Consider the following 27,818-nt stretch of genomic DNA (forward strand, 5'->3'; position numbering starts at 1 on the left):
GGATGAATATACACTTGAAATGATAAAGAATGTTTCTGGTTGAGTGCAGAGCTCTTCACATTCTGATGAGAGTAGCTGCTAAATATTTCCATAAAGTCATTTTGAGGACCATCAACTTTCTATGAGCTATGGCACTACTGGGATGGTGGCATTCAGTTTCCTCAGCATAAGCACAAAATGCCGTTTTAGCTGCCTTATGAAATCTGAATCGACCTTGTGGGTTATGCAAGACTTATGTTACTTTTACCTCCCTCAGACAAGAGCTGGAGGCTCTATGGGTAGGCAAGGCAATGCCAATTCTAATGCTATGGAATTTATTAAGTGATAAAAGTCTCTTATCTTACTACTATCTAGAACATTTCAGACCAGCTACTAAATTGTATATAAATGGGTTTCTTGAATTTGAAATAGAAAATAAATATTTATCTCAGGAAGAGGTTTGAGATGAATGTAAAAAAGTGTATTATAAGAAGTATCAGAATGTATGTATTCAAGTGCCACATTGCCATGCCACCTTGCTCATGAAATTAAAACTATGACAGCTGTATAATAGAATTTAAATTGAAATATACTTTGTTTAAAATGTTGGTTCCTTATTTTTATGATTTAATAATTATAGACTGTACTAAGAAAAGTTTATCTCTGACACAAACTGCTTTACATTATGTGAATGCTTTTGTCTTGATGTAAAGGTAATTTTCCATGAAAATACATAATACAGGGTTTGCTGAAGTAGTTAATCTTAAGACATCTATGCATAATAAGTAAAATAAATTCCTACAGTGACGGTATTTCACAAAAAAAAAATGCAGGATGATTTTGTTTTTTATTGCAGCAAATGACTGAAGCCATTACTATTCAAGCCCAGGCTGGATGTGTCTCTGGGCAATCTGGTCTAGTGGTTGGCAACCCTGCACATAGCAGGGGGTTTGAAATTAGATAATCTTTGATATCCTTTTACAACCCAGGCCGTTCTATGATTCTATGATTCTATGATTAAAGTACATTGTAGAGTCACTAATGATTACTCTTCATGAACATCAATGTTGCAAAAATCCAAAATATTTAGAATGTAATCTATCTTTCCTTACACTGTTAGAAGAATTTGATTTTGATTTCTATATCGCTAATACTTTTTTATTCACTCATCTCTTTAATGAAAGCGCTCAGTCGCCTACAATTTGACACTCTTTGGTGATCCCAGATTGCAACTTCTTTCAAACACCTTTAAATATAGCTTTTGGAGATACTAGGCTTTGCTTAGGGAAACAGATCAGCAATAGATCTTTCAATGTCAGCATACTGAATAATACCACCTCACAAAAGAAAATGCCATCTATGAAAAAAAAAAAAAGACAACCACTGCCACCACACAATAAAGTGAGATACAAACACAAAGCCATATTATTATTTGTTTCCAGTAAAATAATTTTCAGTAAAATAATTTCATTCTATTCATATTGAAAACAATTTCCTGTTTTAAACTTTACAACCTATGTCATAAGGAAGATACCAGAAACATTGCTGTAAACTCTGGGAAGCGCCAACAGAAGCAAAATTCCAGCACATCCGTGAAAATGAGTACTGATACCAGTGACAGTAAACCAGGATACATATCCTTAATAAATATACATATATATTTTGTAAACTCACCTTACTTGTGAGTTATTCTATTGGAAGGTGCCTTGAATATAGCCCAGGGAACTAAACATGAAACTACTTTTACCATTGCACAGAAATTTTTCCTTGCCCTGCACTATAAAGTAGAATTTAAATTCCAGAACAAAAGTAAATGTTATCACGTTTTTTGTTGTTGTTGTTTTTGGTTTTTTTTTTTCAGTTTAGTTACTAACATGGAGGTAATGGTGCAAAGTCTCTGAATTTACTATGTATGTGTGTGAGATGTAAAAAAAAAAAAAAAAAAAAAAAAAAAAAGAGAGTTGCAAGTTTCTATTCTTCAGTTTTTTATTCCTGGTTATAGACTTTTTAAAAATATTTTCAAATCATTTTCAAAAACACTACCTTACATTTCTTAATTTTAGGGAAGCTGCAATTAAATAAATGTCAATTTTTTTTTATGGTTTTTTTTTTTCTAGTGAATCTCTTTTGGGAATACTTCAAATTTAGATATAAAATGATGTGTTAGACCATGTTGGGGCAAAACAAAGATTCAAATCCCTTGAGCTACTTACCTCTCAAAAGACAATCCAGATACACTCCTAAGTGCTTTGAAAATGTGACTGAATTCTGCATGCTAAAGTAAAAAATAACTTGTTAGTGATTTCTAGTCATTTTTTTGTTCTCTAAATGTGGTTTTCTGAGCTCAAGTTATCTATTTTTCCCTTTTTGTTTCATTTTTCCAGTGTTACCAAGAATGCAGGTGTCATTAAGAAGAGATGTTTTGTTGACAGCTGGACCTGTCAGGAAGTACATTAGCTTTCCAGCTTAAGTGTCTTGCATTTTAATCTTGATATGGGTTATGAATGACAAGTATTTCATGCCAGTCTCCTGCTAGTGAACAATGACCTTCAGAAGACTGCTATCCTGACATACTTGGCACAATCTGCTTATGTTCAAATAGATTACTCCATAACTTGGAAAAATATTTCCTTATTCAAGATAAGGTTCTGTGAAATTATCTGCTATGCATAATCATAAATTGCTTAAATTATTATTGACATGAATAAATAAGTCAGTCATTCACTTAAAGCATATTAACTTTATTTTTGTTTTATGATTTATAGAAAGATATGTTTCACTGACTCTGGCACCTAAGCCCAAGAAGGTTGGGTAGCAAGTTCAAATTTAATGTTCAAACACCCTTGAGGCATTTTAAAGGTCAAAAAGCACTCACTTATTCACCAGGTGCCTGAGTTTTAAATATTTAGGATTCTGTGCACATACAGAAGCTCCTCAGCTGGACAGTGTCATCCATCTGATACCTACCATACTTTCTAGATGCACACTTTAACTCTGTGGAAGTCCTCAGTGTGGTCTTTAACTCTCTGAATATGAGCAGGATGACAAGTAGGATTCAGCTCAAAGCCCAAGAGAGCTGTGGGCCATTGATTCAGTTCAGAAGATGTGATACTCATCATTTACCATCAAGTTCAGCAACTGCAATGCTCAGCTACAGGGAGTAATATTGTTGGGTTTGCTCAGATCCTGACTCAGAAACACACTTGCTTCTTCTCAAGAGGATGCTATATCTGCAGGCAGTGGTTTAAATGGTATCAAGAAATGCCATACCTTTTGTGAGGCAAAGTAGCAAGAAAAACAGAAGCCAGGAGAGGAACAAATGAAAACCTGAATCTTTTGAGTGGGATTTAGGATCCTTTCCAGTAACAAAAACATTTGATTCTTTCATTGAGCTGGACAGTGCCCAAAAAAGGAACTCAACCATTGTCAACAGATTAAGCCAATACAATGAATTTGGAAAGCTAAATAAAATACATACATTTCCTCTCCAGCAGAAGAGTAAGAGCAAAAAGATTCATATGCCACTGCAAGATTTTCTGGAAGGCAATCATCAGAGCCTGTAGCAGCAGCAGGAGGTGTATGGTGTCAACTGATATAATTCAAGGGCATCCAGAAGAGAAAGTATCTTTTCACATAGGGTGGTAACTAACTGTTCTGGAGCTAGGCATGCACAGATGTGCTACTTCAGAGGAATTTTGTAAGAGGCGTTGTGTATGTCTGATGGGAAAAGAAGCAGCTTTACTGGAGTAAATTAATGTAACAACAGTCATATCACTGGACTTACACTGCTGACACAAGTCTTCACTTGATTCCACTTCATTTATGCCTAGCGGTTTTGCTTGCTTGAGGTGTTCTTCATGCAAACAAAGCTGTTTACAGAAGAATCTACATAATTCCTATAAAATAATATATATATATATTTTTTTTTTTTTCCACAGCACTTGAAGTCATCAGCTGTTTAAGAAGCAGAAGTTATTAATGTTTTTCTGAATGTCAGTCTCATTCTTGACTTCAGTCCATAGTTCTCCCATGTTACATACCATACTAACTTTTATTTATCCACTCATATCCTCAATTTTCGGTGAATATTGGCTAGCAAAGAAGCACAGTATCAAAATGTTTCTGGTTGGCTGGATTTCCACCTATCATTGGCACCCTAGTGCTTGAACTGTCTCTGCACTGATTTTTCACAAAACTGAAACAGAAGGCTCTAATACAGGATAAGTACGTATGTTATGTTCAGACACTAGTAATATTCTTTTCTCCTTATTCTGCAAGTTTGGCTTTGCTTAGAGGATCCTTGGCTTGGAGGATTAGCTTAGAAAAGCAACTGCACAGTTCAGTTGTACAGTTCAGCTGTATAGTGGGAGTCGAGGATGTCACACAGCAGTCTGCAACTTTTACAAAGGTCAGTCTGAGGTTTTTGTAGTCTTTTAAAAGCATAGATCCCACTGAAGCATGAGGCACTCCTGCTGCAGCAGCAGCTTCAGAGAACACCAGGGAGTTTCCTGCACAGAAGAGGTTCATTGCATGGCACTGTAGTCTGATGTGAATCAGAAGAGTGCTTCAGACTGTTCATAGTGAGTGATGTGGGTTATTTTATACACTTATCCTTTTCTTGTCTTATTTTTAAGGCTCGTCATGATAGACTTAGGAATATAAGAATGTGAAGTAAAGGTTTTTTTTAACATCTGCGAAAGCTTCAGTGCCTAATCATAAGTACCAAGTCTCCAATAATTTAATATATATTTAATGGGAATACGTATATATATGTTACTGATTCGATAACTTTGTCAAATAAATTCTGTCTCTTAAGACATATTCGTAAATTATTCTTGCAAAACTCCTTTGCAATATGTTACACCCAAGCTAGTTAGCATTAACCACAAATTACTGAGCCAGATGTTGTATGCTATATTACAAACTGCTTTAAAATACTTCTATTGTTCTCTCTGTATCTGGTGTTGTAGATGGATCATCAGATGTTTAACCTACAGACTCCAGACCAAAACTTCCAGCAATCTGATTTTGTCTTGAAGTTATAATATGTTCAACAGTTTGAATGAGAGAATCCTAGGAGTTTAAAAATAGAACAGAAAAAAAATTCTAACTAAGCTACACCTTAACTCATATCTATGTCTTCAGTCAAAAAAAAAAAAAAAAAAAAGCTTAGAATCAAGTTCAAAAACATAAATGAGGTGTGGTAATATTCATGAACTCAATGCCTGAGAGAGATCTATCCTTGAAGCTCTGAGTTGTGAGAGAAATGGAAGCAACACAAATCAGATCTTGGACAAGTGATGCAGGTTGTCAGAAGAATAAGCCAATGAGAGAGGGATGTCTAAAAATCACTTCTGTGTTCTATTTTAGACACCTTTATCTAAGTGAGAGATATTTATGCCATTCATAATGTGTTTCAGAGGCTACCAGTTCTTTGCTCATAAAGTGAGATTTCAGTTAATGTTCCCTCAGCTGTTTTTATGCCACAAAGTATAGATCCAACTCAGAGGCTCTGGAGTGCAGTCTGGAATCTGCATCTGAAGAATCCTCCTTGCTTGTCCTAGTCAAGTTGGATTATGACTTCTCCATCCTCCCAAGTCTTTATGTAGCTGTCTTACCACTTGAATACACCACATTTGTAGGAACGAGGCTGAGAATGTAGCTTTAGTGCCCATTGCATTCATGACAAATTACACTTTCAATCCATCCTCTTGTTCATCAATATATGGAGAGCTGTAGGTGGACACAGCATTATGGATTTATGCTACAAGAAACAGTCCGGCTCCTGTTTGTCTTGTACTTTTTTCATTATTCTGTATTTATTACCCTTTCTCTTCCTCTTTTCTTTAACCTATTGTCTTCTTAATGACAAGCTATTACACTTTGTCATTCAGAAAGTAAAACCTTCAGGTCAAGAATTCTATATTCATGAAATGTTACACATCAGACTTTTTATTAGTTTGGTAAAAGTAAGAATTATCTTGATCAGAGTGCAGTAGAATAAATCAATGCATATCCTGGGATTCACAGGAAAAGAGCACTGACTCTCTGAATTACTAGAGTTATTATTGGTAATAGTCTTTGAGGAACTCTCATGTTAACACTGAATCATGGGAAATAATCTAAAGGACCTCTCAGGATGATAATCCCAACAATAAAAAAACACATAAAATACATTCGCCGAAATACATACATGCATGTCCTGAAATGAAGCATCCATCCATGGAACTGCTCTGAAAGAAGATAACTGACTAATATCCTTACGCTGGCTTTCCAATGTTCCTAGAGCTGCATAAGAGCCTATCGCAGCCTCAAATATCTTCTCTATGAAGGTCAACTGCATTATGATGCACTTACAACCAGCCATTTTCTGTGTAGTTTCCAGAGAACCATTTGAGCAGACAGTGCATTTTTTCCCCAATTGGCTATTCTCGACTAAAAAATTGTTTTAGAGATCCTGAACAATAGCAGAGCCCTTGGGAAAAACGCTTCTCTGCATTAGCCTTCCAGCTGACACCATGAATGATAACACCCAAGCATAAAATTTAATGAGATTTCTATAAAAATGAGTGACATCTGCATAGCACTCAGGTCCTGGCTAACTCTCATACATTTGTTATCACAGAGGCTTTTGTCCCTTATTAATCCGCTTTCAAGAGTGCCTGCTGTTGGAAATGGAAATGCTTTTTAGCAGTCGTCCTACAGACTGTGTAAGAGCACACATCTCAGAAAGCGTAATGACACATTGTCATGACTAGGAATGCATTTGAAAGGTTTAAAAAACATGAGAGAACTCCTGCAACAAAATATATCAAGAATTTAGCAGGAGACATCCGCATAAATATATTTTATGTATTTTTATATAAGTAAGAAACTTGTTCTATTTCCTATAATAGCATGGCTAGAAACTCTTCAGTAATATTCAGTGTACATGGAGGAAATATTGTTGAAGAGAGAAAGTACTAAAATATTTTCTTTTAATTTTATTTGCGCTTGGAAGCATGTTATAATTCTTGGCCTTGGGCTCCAACTCAGTAAAAGCATATGATTGTATCAGAATCCCAGCTTTCCTTTAAAATTTACCCCATGGCTACAAATAAATATTTCACTAGCATTTTCCTACATCAGCAGAGAGCCTGAAACAATAGATGATGAAGATTGAAGACTTCCCTCCTTTATTAAATTGGCCCCAGGATTTACTATTTTGAGATAAAGGCTTGACCTGGTGCATCCCACCAAGAGAAGGGCAAATATATGGCAAGAATGGAGGAGTGCAGACAACACATCTTTAGAAACACAGAATCACAGAGTGATTTAAGTTTTAAGATTTAAGAAAGGGACCTTTAAAATTATCTAGTTCTAACCTCCCACTAGACCAGGTTGCTCAAAGCCCTATCCAGCCTGGCCTATAATGCCTTCCAGGGGGAGGCGCCCTGTTCCAGTGTCTCACTAATCTCATATTAAAGAATCTCTTCCTTATATCTGGTCTCAATCTACTCTCATTCTGTTTAAAGCCATTTCCACTCATCCCATCGCTCATCATCTCCCTTGACCAGCTGTCACACTTCTCTTGATGCAACCCAAGACAAAGCTGGTCTTCTGGGCTACAAGCACACATTACCAGCTCATTCTAAGTTTTTCATCAACCAGAACCCTCAAATCCTCCTCCTCAGGGCTGCTTTCAAGCCATTCTCTGCCCAGCCTATATTTGGCCTTGGGATTTCTCCAACCTAGGTGCATGGCCTTGCATTTAGCATGTTGAACTTCATGAGATTGGCATAGGCCCACCTCTCAATACTGTCCAGGTCCCTCTGGATGGCATCCCTTCCCTCAAACGTGTCAACTGCACCACTCAGTTTGGTGTTTGCAAACTTGCTGTCCCACTGTCCATGACACCTACAAAGATATTTAATGGTCCTAGAACTGATGCCTGAAGAATGCCACTCATCACCAGTCTCCACTTGGACACTGAGCAGTTGACACAACTCCCTTAGTGCAACCATCCAGCTAGTTTCTTATCCAGCAAGTTGTACATCCATCAAATCCATTTTTCTCCAATTTGGTGACCAGGATGTCATGTGGGTCAGTCAGCTTTCAGTCATGTTTTCTCACAGAAGGAAAACCAAGACCTTTCAACTGCAAATGAAGGGGGGTCTTATCACATCCCACCTATTAACTGAGGGAGGAGAGACCAGATTCACAAGTCCTCCTTCCTCAATTAGTTTAAAGCAAAAACATCACTCAGGATCCAAATACAATCATCAGTTTTATTCAGAATCTCTGTACTACAATTATCTTAAAAATACTGGCACACTTACAATTATATCTTTCTGTGTGGCTAAATTATATGAATTTATGGGAAACTGAAGTACGTCTTGCATTACTTGATAACTTCATGTGGGAAAAACAAAAAATGGAGAGGCAGAGGAGAAGTGGGTAAAGAAAGATAGACAGGACTGAGAAGGAGAACAGAAGTCCGTGCTCTAGCATTGGTCCAGCCAATAGGTGTGTCTCTTTCTGCAAGAGCACTCATCCAAAAGTTCTGAAGCTCAGAAGGTCCTGAGGCCTTGAAATCCCCCTGAGATTCTCTTGTGCATCCTTTTATGCCTCTTAGATTCATAGCCTTCATAGTCAATGAGTTTGCCATCAGCGTTTTCTGTCAACAAGTTCATCATCAAGATTGCAGTCAAGCCATCTTATCCACACAAGGCTTCCTTCTCTGACCGCATCTTTAGCTTGTTCTGATGGTGATGGTTTTGTCCTGCAGATATTTGAGACAATTCCAGTGTAAATGTGAAGTGTATTTTGTTGGTCTGCTACAGGACTTCAGAAGGCCAAGAGTCATAAGGGGGTATAAGGTGAATCATCATCTTATCCTGGACTGGACATGAAGAGAAATGACAGCAGCAATTCAAAGTGTGCTCAGCAGGCAGAGCAAAGAAATAAAGAAACTCCTGGAAATGGGATCTGCTCACCATCCTTGGAGGGGGAAAGCATTGTTCTTCCCATAGCCCAGTGCAGTATTCTTGGCTACTGCAAACATATATTTCATAGAGTATTTCGCCATTCATACATCTATAATAAACTTCAATGAATTCTGTTCATTGTTTGTTTTGTTTTGTTTTATTTTTTAAGATAATTATGTGACTATTTTGTTGCTTTTATTCTCATAAGTGCTATGTTACCAATATTTTAATGTTCATTCATGGCTTGTAGGTTATTAACAAGTAAACACAGAAAAGTGAAAAGTATAACTTGCTTTATTACTTCAATAATTCAATGTCTGCTTCACTCTAAGACTACGGAGTTGAATTATTAAAAAAAAATCGGAACAAAATGTTGTCGTAGTTCACATAAACACTCTTTTTATATTCATGTAAGACTGTTTTTAGTTAAAGGATTCTAGCCAGAAAAAGATTTGGTTGCATAAAATAGCAAAACAGACAAATAAATATGTAGGTAGGTACATGGGTTGATAGATAGATAGGTAGATACATACATACATAATGGTGAGTTCAGCAATCCTGGCTACAACTGCAACATCAAATGTTGAAACCACACCTGAGAATCTACCTCTCTTATCCATAGTTCCTGAGCTCTGCTTGAACCACACCACTCATGGTACCTTACAGTTATGATGGAAAGGAATGGAGGGTGTCCAAACGATCTGCTACAATATAACTTTAGAAGAAAGTCTGACACATGCAAAGAGCCTTGGGGTTCCCCAGAAATGCAGCCAGTTTCTTTTTCTTAATAAAAGTGTTTTCATCATTACCTTTCCTCCATGTTCATTTTTGGAGAAAATCGACAGTGCGTTTCTGATTTTACAGATTTCCATCTATGCAGAAGCAGAACTTCAGCCTCCAACAAGAGGAGCCTGGGAAAAAAATTGGATGCCAAAAATATTCAGATTTTTCATAATTAATTATAGCTATTAATCAAATCATTATTTTAATTAAGTAGCATTAGAAGTATTGAGTCCTGTCCTGGATTTGTATAAGTTTTAAGTACAGGAAATCACAAGATTTTTATCCTGCATTTGCCCATAACAGAGATGTGTCTTTCCCCATAAACATCTGTTTCCAACAGCTGCAAAAAAGGATCCTGAATCAGGGAAAACTTGCCTCTGATTTGATTTAGCAAGTGCAAATGGACAATGTTTTAAAACATGATTAAGATCAATATCAGGAAGAATTAAAGGAGAAAACTAGGGGTAGGGAGGAAGTTATAGGCAAGTTTTCATTGCAAATTTATATTTATTACAAAAGGCTTTACTTATTGGAGAAGTCACATGACTTAGAAACTTTTATTAAGTATAGCAAAGTGGAATTAATAATAGTCGAATTTCTCAAATGACAATTTTTTTGGTGATTTTGTTTGTTTTTAAAGGAATCACATTAAAGATCAGTCTTAAAAATATTTGGGTTCGGTTTTCAATAGCTTTCAGTCAAATAGCTAGTGGACTTTCAGAAGGACAGTAGTCCAGATTATTTTATTGAATGAGTGAATTTGATAAAGTCTTTATGTTGCATTCTTAATTCAGTTATTAGCACTATTAGTATTCTCCTTACAAAACACATCCTACCTTGCTTCATTTTGATATTTACTTCTCCTGCTGAGAATTCTCACACAAAGAGATGTGATTATGACTGTTCAATCTAGCCTAGATGCTTTCTTTTTTCCTTCAATTTTACATTCAGAACAATTACAACAAGATTTTATAAAAATCTGTTTCTATTCCTAGTTCTTCTGCTGACACTCTTACAGGTTAATTGCTTCTACCTGCATAACATTTAAAGAGTAGAAACAATCACAGTTTGCCAGTAGAAATTCTTCTATACAAGCTATCACCATGATGTAGTAGTTTCTATTTTAACTCCTGTATTTCATGGGTATTGAACACAGTACAGAATATCTCTCCTGTACTATTACTGTTCAGCAATGATGATGGTGTGCTTTGTTTGATTATTCCAATTTATTTCTAGGTCCTCCTGGTCCCCCAGGGGTTGTAATAGTGGAGGAAATTACAGACACCACAGCAACACTCTCCTGGAGTCCTGGGGCAGACAATCACAGCCCGATCTCCCTCTACAACCTGCAAGCTCGCAGTCCATTTTCTCTTGGCTGGCAGACAGTAAAAACAGGTGAGAATAACTTTAAAATAGCACAGGCTTCAAAACTTCTGCTCTGTGACAATAATAACCAGCAGCAACTATAGATACTCTTGAAATAACAATGGTAATTTAAAACCAACAATTTTTTAAAAATTATTTTTATTCCTTTCATGTTACTTAGCAACATCTATAAAAGGACAACACAAAGACTCCTGAGTTATGCAGTTGTGAATAAGCAGAAATCTCTCCCCTCTTCCTTTTATTCTTTGCCTTTTCAGGAGTACCACATTGTAAAAAAAAAACCCTCTGATTTCTAACATATTTGATCCTTAATATCTGTCATATCTAATGGTCATACACATTTGCCACTGAAACACTGCATGTGAGCTTCAACTTTCTGAGCGACCTGTACATTTTTTCACTGTCTGCAGTTCCTGATGTGATAAGTGGAGACATGGAGTCTGCTATGGCTGTTGAACTGAACCCTTGGGTGGAGTATGAGTTTAGAGTTGTAGCAACCAACAAAATTGGGACTGGAGACCCAAGTGCACCATCCCGCATGATCAGAACCAATGAAGCAGGTAAAGAGATAAAAAGGTTGATTTTTCAGGACTACCAGAAACAAGAACTGCTTTAATATAATGATGGTACTATTCTCTTTTCAATGGTACAATCTATGTTGAGTCAACATTGCTCCAGGATAATACTCGTGCAGAATAATTTGCTTTATTTACAGGAACAATGTTTAATTTACATAAATTCCAAATGACCTAATTCCCTGCTGTCTTACTTCATCCAGGCTACCTTCATTTTGGCTCACTTATTGGCTGCCTCCTGCACAGCAAATCTGGAGATGGTTTCCACTATACAGAACGCTCTTACCAAAAAGAATGTGGCAATTCATATGGAGCACATGCCCCAAATGTCAGGCTGCAGGGAGTGACCTGTTGTTAATATCAGGGACAGCAGGGATACCAACTACATGAGCTGTAAGCAGCTGGACGATCTGCTCAAGACAGCAGAGCTCAAGGAGGAGGTAGAGAAATTAAGGAGCATCAGGGAGTATGAGCAGGAGAGATACTGATGGAGTAAATCCCTATGATACCTGTGAGAAAGGCACAGGGATGGTATACCTCAAACACTGGTGGACCCCTTACCCTTCCACTATTTGTCAGAGGGAGGAGATCTAAGAAAGAAGGAGATGTGGAAACAAGTCCCAGCTTAGCATCACAGATATCCCCTCTCTATCTACCTAGCTTTTCCAGGTACCTGTCTGCTATAGGTTTGAAGCTCTGGAACTTGAGGGACAGGGAAGTGCAGATGCAGTAGGTCCACACAGGAGATTGTCTAGGGTAGGGTAGTCTACTACACACTTCAAGACTGCCTTTGCCAAGAAAGAAAGAAGGATAATTGTTGTAAACACCCCCCATTATCAGGGGAATGGAGGGCCCGATATGGCAACCAGACCCTACCTGTAGAGGTGCACAGCCTCCCTGGAGGCCCAGTGAGAGAGATTACGAAAAAATTCTGGTCTAGTTCAATCTTCTGATTACCACCCTTTACTGATAGTTCAAGCTGGAAATGATAAAGTAACTGAGAGAAGCTTGAGGGTTATCAAAATGGATTTCAGGGCATTGGGGCAGTTAGTTGATGGAGCAGGAGTACGGGTGGTATTTTTCTCTATCTCTTCAGTGGTAGTGAGGGATACTGGGAGGATGAGAAAAATCCATTCATAAATATGTGGCAGAGAGGCTGGTGAAATTGTGGGGATTTTGTTTGTTTGTTTGTTTGTTTTCAATCATGGACTTGGCTCCTGGCCTGATGGCTGCAGATGGGTCTCAGCTGTCCCAAAGGCAGAAATGATCCTAGACCAGGAGCTGGCAGGGCTGGTCGAGAGGGTTCTAAACTAGATATGAAGGGGTTAAAATGAGCTCACTAGAGATGAGCCTGGGGGGATGATGGTGTGTTTGAGGATGAGGCAAATGCCGCAGCTGAAAGCTGAAGTGCGTCTAAATCAGTGCACACAGCATGGGCAACAAACAGGAGGAGCTGGAAGTCATAGTACAGCAGGCAAATCATGACTTAGTTGCCATTGCACAAACATGGTGGGATTGCTCCTGCAACTGGAATGCTGCAATGGATTACTAAAAGCTCTTCAGAAGGGAAAGGCAAGGAATGAGATATGGGAGCATAGCTCTCTATATTAGAGAGTGTTTTGGTGCTTTTGAGCTCAGGGCTGCGAATGATAAGGTTGAGTTTCTATAGGTAAGGGTCCCTATGGGTAAGTTTCTTCACATCTGTCTTTCAAATTCAGACCAATTATCCTCAGGGTACTTTACCCATGATCTGGAATAAGCCTCCCACGATTCAAGTGAAAGCAGAAGCCTTCTACTTCTCCTGGCCTGCCTAAAGTCCTTGGGGCCAAATGAGACCCACTTGAGGGTGCTGAGGAAGCTGGTGGAGGTGACTGTCAAACTGCATTTTACCATCTATCAATGGTTCTGCTCATGGTTATGGAATGGTCATCCTGAGTGAGATTATAGGACATCTAGATATCAGGCCCAGTCAGCATGGATTCATGGCAGGCAGATCCTGCTTAATTAGCCTGATCTCTTTCTATGATTTAATGACCTACCTGTTGGATGATGGAAAGTCTGTCAACATGGTCTACCTAGACTCCAGCAAAGCCTTTAACGTCATCTCCCATTATTCTCCTGGGGAAGCTGGCAGCCTGTGGCTTGGACAGGTACACTCTGCTGGGTAAAGAACTGACTGGAGGGCTGAGCCTAGAGGGTGGTGGTGAATGGATTTAAATCCATCTGGCAACCAGACATGAGTAGCATTCTCTGGAGGTCCATTCTGTTTAACATCCTTAATGTTCTCTTTATTAGTGTTTATTATCAGTATCATCTCTGTGCTGGGAAACATCATGCAGTAGATCCTCTTTGAAGCTTTTCCAACCTTGGTGATTCTGTGATTCTATGATTCTACTTTATACTTCATCCTTCTCTTTTTACTGCATACCTTCTGACATTCTTCCACCGACTATCAACTGCAGGGTCCTTCTCAGTCCCTTCATACAACTCCTCCCAAGCAGCCTCTTCCCCATTACCTCTCATAGCTTCTCTCCTTGAAGATACATTGAAACCTTTTTCCAGTGAGTTAGGTAAGCCATGGAATGCTGCTTAATTTGAAATACCTTGTACTACATGCATTGTATATAAAATGTGAGTGTAAGTTATATATATACTTATATATATATATGCATATATATATATATATATATATATAACTTATAAAATAACTGATTTTTATCCACCTACCATGTTTTTAAGTTCCTTTTTCTTCTTTGCCTGTTTTTACCAAAGTCTGCTTTTACTAAAACATTTTCCAGCAGCTCTTGTTAAGGTCTTCATGTACATCCAGTTTTAAGCACTCCTTTGGACAATAAATACAGCTTTACCTCTGTAAAAATTTAGTAATAGGTGTCATGGAGTTAACTAGATCAATCAATGCCTGTGACAGGGGGGCAGTAGGCTCCTGGGCCCCCCAGCCCCACAAAATGGGAAGGAAAAGGGAAAAGGAATAGGGAGATGGGAGCTGGACTCAAGGAAGGAAAAAATAAAAAAACAGCGACAACAATCTATGGAGGAAAACTTATTTTATGATATTGGAATAATAAATCAAATAAAATAGAAGAGAGAGAGTTCCCAAGACCAAGTCAAACCTGAAAAGTTTGGTACAGCTAGGAAAGCACCCTCCAGCTCCCACTGCAAGGCAGTAAGAGGGCGTCCAACCAAGAAGGGCCAGATCCCATGACTTCTGCAATGTACAGGGACAGGTATCTGGAACTGGAGCATTAAAGCTTTCTCCCAGTGCACTACATGATGTCATGATGTGGAATACTGAAAACCAAAAATCACAAAACCATGAAAACAAGTCATACTTATGATCACGAAAAAAACTGAGGAAGGGATGAAACATGCATTGTGCAATGTATTTTTTGCCCAGTGATTAGTACTCTTTTCTGAGTAAGGCTCCACTATTGTTGCCATCTGGAGAAACAGAGTCATTAACAAAAGTTGCAATAATTTCTAAGTACACAGGACTCTTCCTGACAAGCAGATTGCTGATAATAATGCAGGTCTTCTCAAATGAAAGGTCAGTCACATATAAGCTCAAATAGGAAAAGGCCACACTCAGTGTTTATCTGCACTTTTAGCTTTCCGGTTAGAAACACTTTTTTTTTTATTAGCAGAGTTACAGCTGCACAATTGTCACATTAGAAGGAAGCATTTTGTAGTGTGACACTGAATTCCAGGCAGGTGCCAGTAAAACAACTTAACAGTCTTTGGAGAAATTGAAGTTCAGTTTATTTGGTCTGCTGTTTAGCACAGTGTGATACAGCAGAAGTTAGTTGTTATCACCTCAATCTCAAAAGAGCTTTATTTAATAAAACCCTTTGGATTCTGTTTTCTGTTGTGAGCTGTTTTTGTTTTGTGTTATCTTGTTAGTTTTTTCTTTAAATATATATATATGCGTGTATACATATACATAAAACATGTTTATATATATATATATAAAAACAAATGGTTTCTCACTTCTATTCTGCAGAGGCAGTGAGAAGACACTGTTCATAACTAATAAGATATAACTTTCCAATTTGTTGGAAACTATGAAAAGTTGTAAAGTAAAAACAACACAATAGACTCTGCTTTAAACCAAAAGCAAGGAAAACAACAGCAAACAAAACCAAGAAAACAAATATATCAGTGTGTTACACGTGTAAATGGCTTGCTGTTTATAAATCTTTATGGCATTCTTGAAATGCCAGAGGCTTCAATTTGCTTCAATCAGGCATCCACTTCTTCCTACAACTTCCTGAAGGGAGGTGGTGGTGAGGGCTTTGGCCTCTTCTCCCAGATAACAAACAGGACCCGAGAAATTGGCCACAAGTTGTATCAGAGGAGATTTAGATTGGACATAAGGAAAAACTTTTTCTCTCAGAGAGTGGTCAGGCACTGGAATGGCTGCCCGGGGAGGTGGTGGAGTCGCCGTCCCTGGCAGTGTTCAAGAGGCATCTGGATGAGGAGTTCCAAGATATGGTTAAGTGGCTTGTGGTAGTAATGATAATGGAAGAATGGTTGGACTAGATGATCTTGTAGGTCCTTCCAACCTTGTAGTTCTATGTTTCTATGATTCTATGATTCTTCCTGATTTCCAGCTGTTCCTGAATAGCTACAGAGGTGCCTTAGGTCTTAAATCTTGTTGGTCTCCTTCTATTGTCTCAGACAAGTCTGTCAATGTGAATTGTCATCTTCGTGGTTGTTTTCAAATACCATAGTCAAAGGAACAAAAAAGTTAGTATCAGTTTTCATTGGGTATGGCTATTCACAGATGGCTTTCCAAACTAGCAAATTAATATCTTCGTGTATTACTCAATTATGTATTCTTTTTCAGAATATCTCTGTACCTTGTTGTTTTTTTTTTTTTTATCTGAAAGCTTCAAGGCAAAACCTTTACTACCATGGGCTTCAGTTCCAACATCACAGATCTGAAATCTTAATAGAGTGCATGTGTAAGGACATTATTCTTTAGAAGGAATATGGTATCAACCTCCTCCTCATGACCTAGCAGACTAACCTGGCCCTTTGCAGTGATGTTAGACGTGCTCTACAAGTAAAAAAGACAGGATGCACTGGAAAACATCCAGAACTATCAGTCTCCCAGCAGAGAAGGTGAGTGTGACAGTGTGCTCAGAGGAGAGCCATGATCCACAGAGGTGAATAGTAGCTGCATAGACAACACACAGAGATATCAAATGTGTGATTCTGCTGCCATTATTTTGTACTTAAATGACAATCAGCATCTTTAATTTAATGGCATCTGCTAACTTGGCTGGAGACTAAAGTCTTTTTCACTCCCCACACCTCACTTACTTTATCACTTCTTCCCCAAGATAGTAACAACATTTTATATCAGTCCATTATTTAAAATACCCATGGAAGCAAGGCTTGGGATGATATAAGGAAATCATCAGAGTAATAAACAGGTTTTCGCATGCTTTAATTATTTCATTAAACCCTAATCTTGTTACTTAGTCCACATTTAGTTAACATGATTGCTTTTCATATATGCTTTCATTGGAATGGATAATACTGCAATTTTCTGGCACATCTAACTTATAGCCAGCTGCTGCATTTCAGTCACGTGTAGCCTTGATACATATTTTACAGGTCCACAAGGTGAAAAGAGCCAGTAACATGAATTTAGACATGTCTGGCATTCCACTACGGCAGTCGGGCATTTGAAGCCTGGGGGCAAAGCATGAATTACATTGTCTATTCATGGGGAAACATGGAGAGAGGGAAATTGAGTAGAATCAAAGTTTAACCTGCTAATCAGACATGAAGGCTTGATTTTATGAGGTAACAGTATAATGCACTCAATTAGTATCAGGTTGTGCACAGGATTTATTTTTAATAAGTCCTTATATTTCATTAAGCCACACTTATTCTCAGCTAATATTTCTTTGTGTTATTACAAGGAAAACTTGTCCTGACAACAACATGTTTTAGGCTGGGTTTTTTTTAGGGGATCTTTGTTGCTGCTAGTGGCCAGGTTTTGGATCTTTTTTTTAGACACCCATGGAAAATAAGTTTCCACTTTTGCTATTATCATAATTATTTTTGTTCAGTTTTTAACATTAGGACATTATTTCATGGGCAAATGAAGTCATTTCAGAAAATGTGCCTCCACAGGGAAAAACAGATGAAGAAGATAAAGTAGACGATAATTGTTGACTGCATGTTTATATTTGAAATTGACTACTCACATGTAATATTGCAGGCCCAAATTAATATGCACCTATTGACAAAGAGTCAATAGTGTTGTTGAAGTGCTGTTAGAAAACACACCAGGAAAACTGGCATATATGCCACAGCATTTGAGATTTCAGACCTGGGGGTGATAATCTGGAGGATATTCAGAATCTCCTCTTAAATTACAAGTACTAAAAATACAGAGGAAAATGTTAATGGAAGAAATACAGATCATGAGACCAGTTGGTGTCTTTCACATATGGAACAGGTTTTCACTTAACATCTCTCTGTTTCCCAGGTCTGTGTGGAAGGATACATGCATATATTTATGTATGCATAAAAAGAAAAAAAAAATTGAAAAGAAAAATGTGTTATTGCTTTGGTCTTCACATTAGGAAGCTGTGACAAGCTGGCAACGAACCTTTTTACCCTCTTTTTCCACAGCTAGTATTTGTCTTTCAAACTGTATCAGTATGTTAAAAGATATAAATAGCTTTTAAATAAATAAATAGTAACTATATCTTGAGCAAACATTTTCTTAAGGGCTAAACTGAAATTTAATAATTCAACTCCTCAGAAGTGTAGCATTTTGTTTTCTTTTTGCTTTATTTGAGCAAATGTTTCAGAAATCATACAGAATGTTTTAAAAGATCCTCATGGAATATATCTTCACGAATGCAGGATCCAAGCAGAATAAGAAAGGCACTTTTATTAAAAATGGAGCTGTGACTTGGGAAATCTGGACTCAGTTTCTTATCAGAAACTTCTCTGTCAATTTGAGCACCTGGTATTATCATTTCTTACTCTGAAAAATGGGAGTAATTGGGCTCCTGCTTCGCTTTGTCTTTCTTCTATCTCACCTACATAAAAGTGAATTACAGGAACTAAATCTAGCTACTGTTTTTCTACAGAACTCCTTTTGTACAGAAATGCTATAATCAACTATAACCTTGGCTGCCAAATAGTTCTGTTCTACACAAAAAATGAAGCACATTACAAAATTAAAAATCTGTTGTTTCTGTTTGTAATAATCAGAAAACACATAAAAAAAATTAAAAACCACCTAAGATTATGTTAAAAAGCAAATAAAAGAAACACTTTTAAATGACTAATTATTCATTCATGGACAACATTTATTTAAAATTTCTTTACAATACCAGAATGTTAAAAAGTGGATGAATTGTTTTCCAAACACATTCATGTTTTCCAGGTTTAATGTGTTACTTTATTTTCCTTTCTAGAAGAAAAGGAAGCTATGGTTCAAACAACATAAAAATATTTTCAGTTAATCCATGGAAGTAAAAAAAGGGGGAAAATAAGACTAATTTTAAACAAAATCCAATTTTTCTTGTATCCTTTAGCATTTAGAAATAGCATTAATGAAAACTAAAGCAAAACCAAAAAAACCTGACATTTTGAAATAAAGTATTCTGCCTTCTCTTCCGTTTTCACTTTGTTAAAATGAAACTGAAGTCAGGTTACACCTTTTAAAGTAGAAATTGAAGTGTTTCACTAAGCATTGAATCGTTTTCAATATTTTGGACCAAAGTGATCTAGATAAAATCTCTGAAAAGGCCATCTTTACCAGAACCTGCACTTTTCAGTTAAAGAATCAAAAATTAAGTAGCTGTTCAGAGTGAAGAGAGAGGAATGTGTAAAATTCTGAACACAAAAGCTAATATAAGTATCTCAAAGAAAAGACCAGTTTTCAAAATTTTGAACATAGTAGAGCACTAGAAGGAAAGATATTTTCTATCACAAGTTATGATTTCACATCAACAGTATTATCTATCACCTCCAAAAGTTTCCCCAACCTTTAAATTAAACACAAATTTATAATATATAGGTGATACTATATATATATAGTCATATATATAATCACCTATATAGGTGATTACTAGAGATTTTCAGCACTTACCCTCTGCTCTCTTACAGAAAACCCTCAGGAATATCAATTCTCTGCATACATTTTTTCCTTCATAAAAACCACTGCTTTTCATGTCTATATAACTTGTAATGATAAAATACACACAAATTATGTAACAATTGGCCATTTCTGATAGGCTTTCTATATTAGCCTTACTTTTTCTAATTTATATTTTTCTCATATTACAAAGGTTTTCTTAGGGGGATGACATTTACATTCCTTGTGTCTGCTCTTAAAGAAAGCATTTAAAGTTTATTTTTGTTATCCAAGGGGACATAGAGAGAATCCAAGTCTGTTGGGTTTTAGTTCCGTTTTCAGCATGCCAAATTACTTCAATGAAAATGGAAATTCTGTAAGAAAAAAATACTGTTGTTTCCATTCCTTCAAACTATACTGAAATTGTTTTCATTTTCTTGTTTGCTTGACTTAAGTCAGGGTTTAAATGTTGATGTGTGATAGCATGCAAACACTGTCAGTCACATTTACTGTAACCCACATCTAGTCACCACATCTGCCAAAAGTTCAGAACACTGCATCACCAGAACAACATAGAAACATAAGTTTTGTGTGTTCTGCTCCCAATCCTAACAGTAGCTGAAGTAATAAAAAAAAAGTTGACTTACTCCTAAAGATCTTACAGTTTAAGACTAAAGTGGGAGAAAATCAATACTAGGTGATCAACACAGGGACTAATGAGAAAATTTTAAATTAATTGGAGACATACAGTCAAGTTAAGCAGAGTCACTTTTGGTGATCTTAAGTACCAGTGTTAAGCCAAGGAGTAATTCAGTTCCCCATGGGTAGGGAATTTATCTTTTATCTTATTAAAAGAGGTGTATCAGCATGGAAAAGAGCTGCTTGTTATCAATTGGGATTCAGAAAACACAATGCTAAATTTCTCAGTTTTGTGATAGACATTAAGAACAAAGGTCATAATGTCATTGTCTTGCAGGTGTTTGGACCCTATGTCTGGGAAAAAAATTCAGAAATCACATCTGTTTTTGTGGTGCAAGTGTTTATTCATGTGTGTCAAGAATTAAGAGTGTAAAGATTTGGAAGTCACTAATTGCATGGCAGTAAACTGGCTCTGAGTGAGAAAATTCAGATATAAAACTGTTGTGATGTTGCTGAAAGGGTTGATGATATATAACCTCAGGGTCTAGCATAAATGTGTTCTTTTAATACTTTTCTTCGTTGATTTCAAAATGTTCTCCCCTAACTGTAAATAATTTGCTTTGGTGCAGTGCAGAGGAAATTTATTCCTTTGACACATTTATTCTTTTAATGGTTATTCATTTGAGAGTTTTGCTGCTTGAATGTACATTTTAGTTTGGTGCAAAAGAAATCCATCGTTTTGACAGTTTTATTCTTTTAACATTTATTCATTTAAATAGGGCTTCAGTCTGCAATGCTTTTAACAGGATAACTCTAGACAGAGGACAATACTCATTAAATAAGTCCATTGTGTTAGTTACTTCAAAGGTGTACAGCATTTTTTTCTTACTAATAATATGGCATCTACACAAACATTGCATTCATCTTTATAGCAGCAACAGAAATGTCTTAGAAAGAGCAAACGGATGCTAAACATAGTTTAAATATTTTCCATTGGAGATGATATGATAGTTTATATATTCTGTTTAATTGATAAAATTATAATAATTATATATAATTATAATTATATAATTAACTCAGTTTATGTTCTTTACAGGAGAGATCATAGGTAAAAACTTCAGATTAATTCTGAAGTACCATGTGAAATTTCAGGATATAGTAACAACTGCACTTTCATTGAACTTGTTAATGTTCAACATGAGATACAGAGTGGTGTACATTTGTTTGAATCTATTTTTCTTTGTACAGTTCAAAGGCACCATGTTAGTCAATAAATAAGCTCAATAGCATGCAATAAGGCATTAACAGTTCTACCCATACCCTATGTACTATTGTAAGGAAGAAAATAGGGAGGTTATATCTAATGGCATATTTAATCAAATAAAGAATGCAAGCACTGCATGCTCACAGTAAATGAACTCAGGACACTCATCATTTTGGAGCTTCATTAAATATACTAAATAATAGAAAATATATATATAATTCCAATAAAATAACTAAAATTTCTAAAGATTTACTAACTTTGATAACCTTTAGTTTGCCTTAAATTTTAAAGAATATTCAAGAATGAATTGTAGAGTTTCCAGTATTTTGAAAGAAAGGATAAAGGCTGTTTAAGAAAGCTAACTAAACTATCTGAAAATTGGATCCCTGACAAGGCATAATAATATATATCTCAAAGAACCAAAATATTCTAAATCACTAAACACCTTGGATATAGTAGAGATATTTCAATTAATTCCTTAAATTTTACCTAAACTCTGAAAAATGGCTGGTTCCTTGGTATTTGATTTTTGAAATGCTTTTAGAAAAAGTAGAAATGCTAATAAGACAAATTCTGTTTTATCTCCCAGATTATATATGTACACTGAAAATTTAATTAACCCGCAGAAGAAACAGTGCTTAAGTGACTTTTTATTTCAGTATACCTTTTCTTTTCTGTTTATGTTTTGTTCACATTTATAATCATTCCTTTGATTGTGGAATTCCATGAAATGAAATGAGCAAAATTACTTTACCACAGTGTTTTATGTTTTTTTCTGTTCTGATTTAACAGCTTCATGTCTTCTGCAGAAATTTATTACTATAGGGAAAACTTCAATAACTTGGACATTCTGATTTTCTTCCTTTTTGCACACAGTTCCAAAGACACCTCCAGCTAATGTAAGTGGCAGAAGTGGAAGGCGTCATGAATTAGTAATAGCATGGGAGGTAAGGGAGTTTTCTGTTTAAAGATCTTGTTTATTTCTTTGGGGACAAAGTAAACAGTACTGTACTGGGGTTTCCTTACAGTAAATATTGACAAGATATAAACTCAAAATTGTGTTCATTCTAAAGTTTCTAAATTAAATTGCACTTTAATGTGGTTTGAGGATACTGCAGAGAATCTTCTTCCCTTAGTGGCAGCTCCAAGGTTGCCCTAATTCATCAGTCTTTTCTTCCAGATTCTTAGGTACAAGTGATATCTTTTTTTTTTTTTTTATCATAAGTGAATGCTACATAGATGAAATAATTGCTAAAGGAAGACAAAGAATCTCTACTATGTTTAAGTTTACATTTGAATTAAGGAAGAATGCATTTTTTAAGTACTTTGCATAAATAAAATCTAAAGGCCTGAAGCAGACTTTTACTTTGAGAAGATATTTGTGATGCGAGGTATGACGCAGATGTATGACCATGACAACAGGTAATTGGATGAGCAAAGTTGTTTTCTCTGCTGATCATAAATAACACAGTAGAGTAGAAACTTTTCTTGAGGTGTTTTCATAACTTCTAGATTCATCAAAAGAGTTTCAGAGTAAATATATATATGAATTTATTTTATATTATTAAAAAATCCATCTAATAAAGATAGAGAGTTTCAGTGAAAATCATAAGAGAAACAGAGGATTCTGACAAACTACTTAAAGTGAGACAATACTAATTTCAGTTTGGTTACAATTTTCAGGCTACGAACAGCAGTAATCGAGGGAGACTATGCAAAATCCCTAACTAAACCACAGGTCTCTGGAATTGTATCTGATGAAACTGGCCTCACTGAAATCTCTTATGTAATATATTAGCATGTAGTATTCATGTAAAGTGTGTTTACAGTGTTCCCTAAGCATCAAGAGGAGAGGCATTCTTTTATAGCTAAGGGATGCAATTTGCCAATAGGGGAGGTGTCAGTCCTTCTCCAATGTTTATAATGAGCTCATTGTTTCTATCATCACTTTGTGTTCTTCCTAATGCTGATACTTTCAGCACACTATCATTTCACATACCTCTTAAAGTAATAATCAAATTAATTTAACTGCATAAAGTAATTAATCAAATTAAGATAATGAAATATTTCAAGTGTGTCAATCATAAACCATGAAGTGAGCCTATATACACATTTTAATAGCTTGAAAGATTTCTAACGTTTCTAATTTGGATTATATTACTTTTAGAAGTCCCTTCCAACTCAATCAATTCTGTGATTCTATGATATTCTAATGGTAGTCACTCAATTTCTTCAAGAAATGATAGAGCAAAACACAAAATCATGCAGTGAGAAATAAGAATTAACCTTTTTACACTGGATAATACTCTGAGTGGTATCAACAACTCACTACGAACTACTGTGTTTTCTTGTTTAGCCACTGCATTTCTGTAAGGCACAGCCACAGTACAAGTTAACATGGCTCCAGTACAACTAACGTGTACTTTCACAAGATGCAAAAAAGTCTTTCTTGGACTTACTTAGGCAATAGGAATTCAAAAAGTACTTTGAAATCTGAAGAGATATTGGAATGCTGTGTGGGTTTCTGGGAATTAGAGAAGAATAATCTTCTTAGGACACCAAATTATGCTCAGCAGATTCAAATAAAGTTTTAATGCCCCAGCTTATTCACATAATTCACATAATTCATTTTGCATTTGCACTTGAATCCAGAGGTTCTGCTACTTCTCTTGTATTTTCATTTTTTGAGGGATTTGATTTGATTTTGTCTAGTGTCAAATCTACTGTCAAATCCATGAATATCATGAAGAGCTCCAAGGCTGCTCCTTTCTAACTCACTAGGTACAAAGTCTGTGCTATTTTTGCCTTCCCTACCTTTTATCTTTTCAATGTATTTATTTATTTTGTGTTTTCCTTGGATAAGTAGTGCAGTTTCAGAAAGCTGGATAGAAAATGGGTTCTGCAAGTGAGTTGCCTAGTGATGAGGCATTCAAATACAAAGTGGATTGAAGATGATTCTGTGTCTCCTGTGTCTCTGCTCTGATTTATATGTTCATCCAAATCTAAGATGGACACTTCGAGATACGAAATTTTAGGCACCCTCTTTGGCATTTCCCAAGGGTTAATATACTGACATCTGTTAAACATAATCTAATGCCAACCATGATTTTATAACAAATTTAGGAGGTAAGATAGTATAAAAAATTCCATTTCTTGAGCTGGACACTTAAGATACAGCTTTTACAATGCTCAGTCTCTCAACAGATAAATTTTTTTCCCAACTGTCTGCTTATGACAGTTGTGTCCCAATTTAAGTGGTTAATTTCACAGATCCTATGAAATAAGAAAAGATTTTTTTTTCATCAAGACTTTTTGTTTGAGAGTAAGGACTACTAGGTTTATTACATTATATCCTAAGCCTCTAATTGAACACCAGAATTAAACTGCTAACTTGAACTGTAATAAGTGTCACTTACATCATATCATAGGAACCCTTACAAAAATATGTTGGTCTACACTTCTAGCAAGACCACTTGAAGGAACTATTCCATTGATATATCAATGGTTAAAGCATTAATCAGAAACCGTAAAGTATAAAAGAAATATCCTTCTCAGCACACAAGCCATTCAGTGAAGAAACACTCCTACAGGCTTCTGATTTGGAAGTAATTGTGTATTAAGGTGTGATAATTAAAATTCTATAAAGCAATTGCAAGAGACCACCCTGACACAAGGTAATAGTCAGTCTGAATGATTGCTTTCTAAGTTAGTAAAACCACGTCTAATCATTATCTGAACTTTATTTTTTAGCCAGTCTCAGAAGAGTTTCAGAATGGAGAAGGATTTGGATATATTGTAGCATTCAGACCTAATGGAACACGTGGTTGGAAGGAAAAAATGGTGACATCTTCAGATGCCTCAAAGTTTATCTATAGAGATGAAAGTGTTCCACCTCTCACTCCTTTTGAGGTGAAAGTTGGTGTTTACAATAACAAAGGTGATGGTCCCTTCAGCCCAATTGTGGTCATCTGCTCAGCTGAAGGAGGTCAGTTCAAAATGCTGTAAAATTAAATTGTATATTTTTATTTATATTAAGCTATTTTTATATACTGTGTCCTATTATTCTTATGCTTTTTTCAATAACAGATGTCAAAATTCTGTGCAGAAGTGTAAAGTACTATTAATCTTGTTTTGCAGAGAAGCAGGTAAACTAACTTGCCAATATTATCTGGAAAGCAAGTGACAAAGTTTAGGAATCCACACCAGTCATGACAGAAACATATGTGTTTGTTTTAATGAAGCTTCATCTCTAGCATGATGCCTTTATTCTTAACTGTAAGCTGAGTTGCTCTAAAAAAAAAGATGAGCAGAAAAAGACTGATATTTTCTAACGTATGTTAGGGTCACAATGCCTCTTGATTTGCTAATTGGACAACTGTTCAAAGACTTAACAACTGCACCGGTGTATATTCATTTCCTACATAATAAACACTAGAGGTGCATGGAATGCAAATTTATTCTTATTTTTATTTAATTTTTCTTTTGTTTTCTATCTTTATTAGTTTGTTTGTATAAATAATTAAGCATCTATTTTAATGTGTAAATATTCAATATTTAAAATTATATGAACACTTCAGAAATAAAAATGAAAAATATTTCAGGAAAATCGCTATGAAATGAACTGGATATAGCTCTCAAAATATTCTCTGAGAAAAGACTTATTTGTGCTAGTCAAAGAAATTGTTCTGTACTGATAGAAATCAGCATATGTAAATTACCATTCACAAAAAAGATAAGTAAATGTTTTCCATGGAAATACTGTGAGAAGTTTTATTGCTGGTAGCCATATTCTTCTGCTTTTTTTAGTAGTTCTCTGCTTAAGAGTTACTCCACTGTCTACTGTTAAGAGAATAAAATCAGTAAGGTACTAGTGGAGACTAGAAGAAACCAGTAGAGACTAGACTAGAAAGCTGAAGTGTCAAGATAATGGTTTTCCATGTGAAGAAAAACATTAAACATTATGTTTAACTGCATCAGTGGAAAAGGAAAGAGCCACTGATGTCATTTATCTGGACTTCAGTAAGGCCTTTAACACAGTACCCTACAACATCCTTCTCTACAAATTGGAAAGATATGGATTTGATGAGTGGAATTTTCGATGCATGAAGAACAGGCTGCAGAATCAAATCCAGAGAGTGGTGGTCAATGGCTCAATGTCTGGATGGAGATTTATGACAAGTGTTGGCCCCCCCGGGGTCAGTGCTGGTACCAATACTCTTCAATATCTCCATCATTAATACTGATAGTTGGGTCAATTGCATGCACAGCAAGTTTGCTGATGACACCAAGCTGTGGGATGCTAGGACTGTTCAGCATGGAGAAGAGAAGGCTCCAGATAGACCTGAGAGTGGCTTTTCAGTATCTAGAGGTGACCTACAGGAAAGAAGGGTACAGACTCTTTAGCAGGGTCTGTGGTGATAGGACAAGGTGATGGTTTCAAAATAAAGTAGGTTGGATATAACGAAAAAGACTTTTACAATAATGGTGGTGAGGCACTGGCAGAAGTTGCCTAGAGATGTGGTGGATGTCCCGACCCTGAAGACACTCAAGACCAGACTGGACTAGGCTCTGAGCAGCCTGATCTGGCTGTGGATGCCGCTGTTCATTGAAGGGGATCTGAACTAGATGACTTTTAGAAGTCCCTTCCAACTCTAGGGATTCTATGATTCTACAACTATTAAAGGTGTGATGTTGGAGGAGAGAGTTGTATTGGAGTGACTGCCAACCAGCATTCTAGTTATTATAAAGGTTGGGATTGCTGTTTTTGCTAAAAACTTCCAACAATCTATTTCTGATCCAGTGTTTGAATCAGTAGTATCGGATATTCGTACTGTTACAAAAACAATTCCATTTTAAAATGTAACATTTGCCCAGTGTATATATGACATTTTTACATTTTTCTCAATGGTAAATGATACTGTGAAACTGATAGTGATGATTGTGTTATTTAAAAATTTCATATTTTTCATATTGCTTTGTGCAATATCCAAACCCTTCGGAAACTGTAGAGCTGAATTACAATGGACCTGGAACTGAGCTTGGTTTTGTGGTAGCTCCAAATTGTGCCTTTCTAATTACACCTTTCTAATTTTAGATAA

The 27,818-nt window shown here is 36.1% G+C and overlaps 1 protein-coding gene across 1 annotated transcript in view; it reads left to right on the forward strand.

Moving 5' to 3' along the window:
• The window catches only part of CNTN5 (contactin 5), a 277,046-nt gene that overhangs the window by 230,120 nt on the left and 19,108 nt on the right, over nucleotides 1–27,818 (forward strand). The window contains exons 16-19 of the mRNA XM_042862457.1: nucleotides 10,965–11,123; nucleotides 11,525–11,674; nucleotides 22,597–22,667; nucleotides 25,471–25,705. Of these exons, the coding sequence (XP_042718391.1) occupies nucleotides 10,965–11,123; nucleotides 11,525–11,674; nucleotides 22,597–22,667; nucleotides 25,471–25,705 (615 nt within the window). The remainder of the gene's footprint in view (nucleotides 1–10,964; nucleotides 11,124–11,524; nucleotides 11,675–22,596; nucleotides 22,668–25,470; nucleotides 25,706–27,818) is intronic.

The sequence above is a fragment of the Lagopus leucura genome, unplaced genomic scaffold, assembly GCF_019238085.1.
Source record: "Lagopus leucura isolate 7727_CA_CO unplaced genomic scaffold, USGS_WTPT01 Super-Scaffold_702, whole genome shotgun sequence".
In the NCBI taxonomy this organism is placed as follows: domain Eukaryota; kingdom Metazoa; phylum Chordata; class Aves; order Galliformes; family Phasianidae; genus Lagopus; species Lagopus leucura.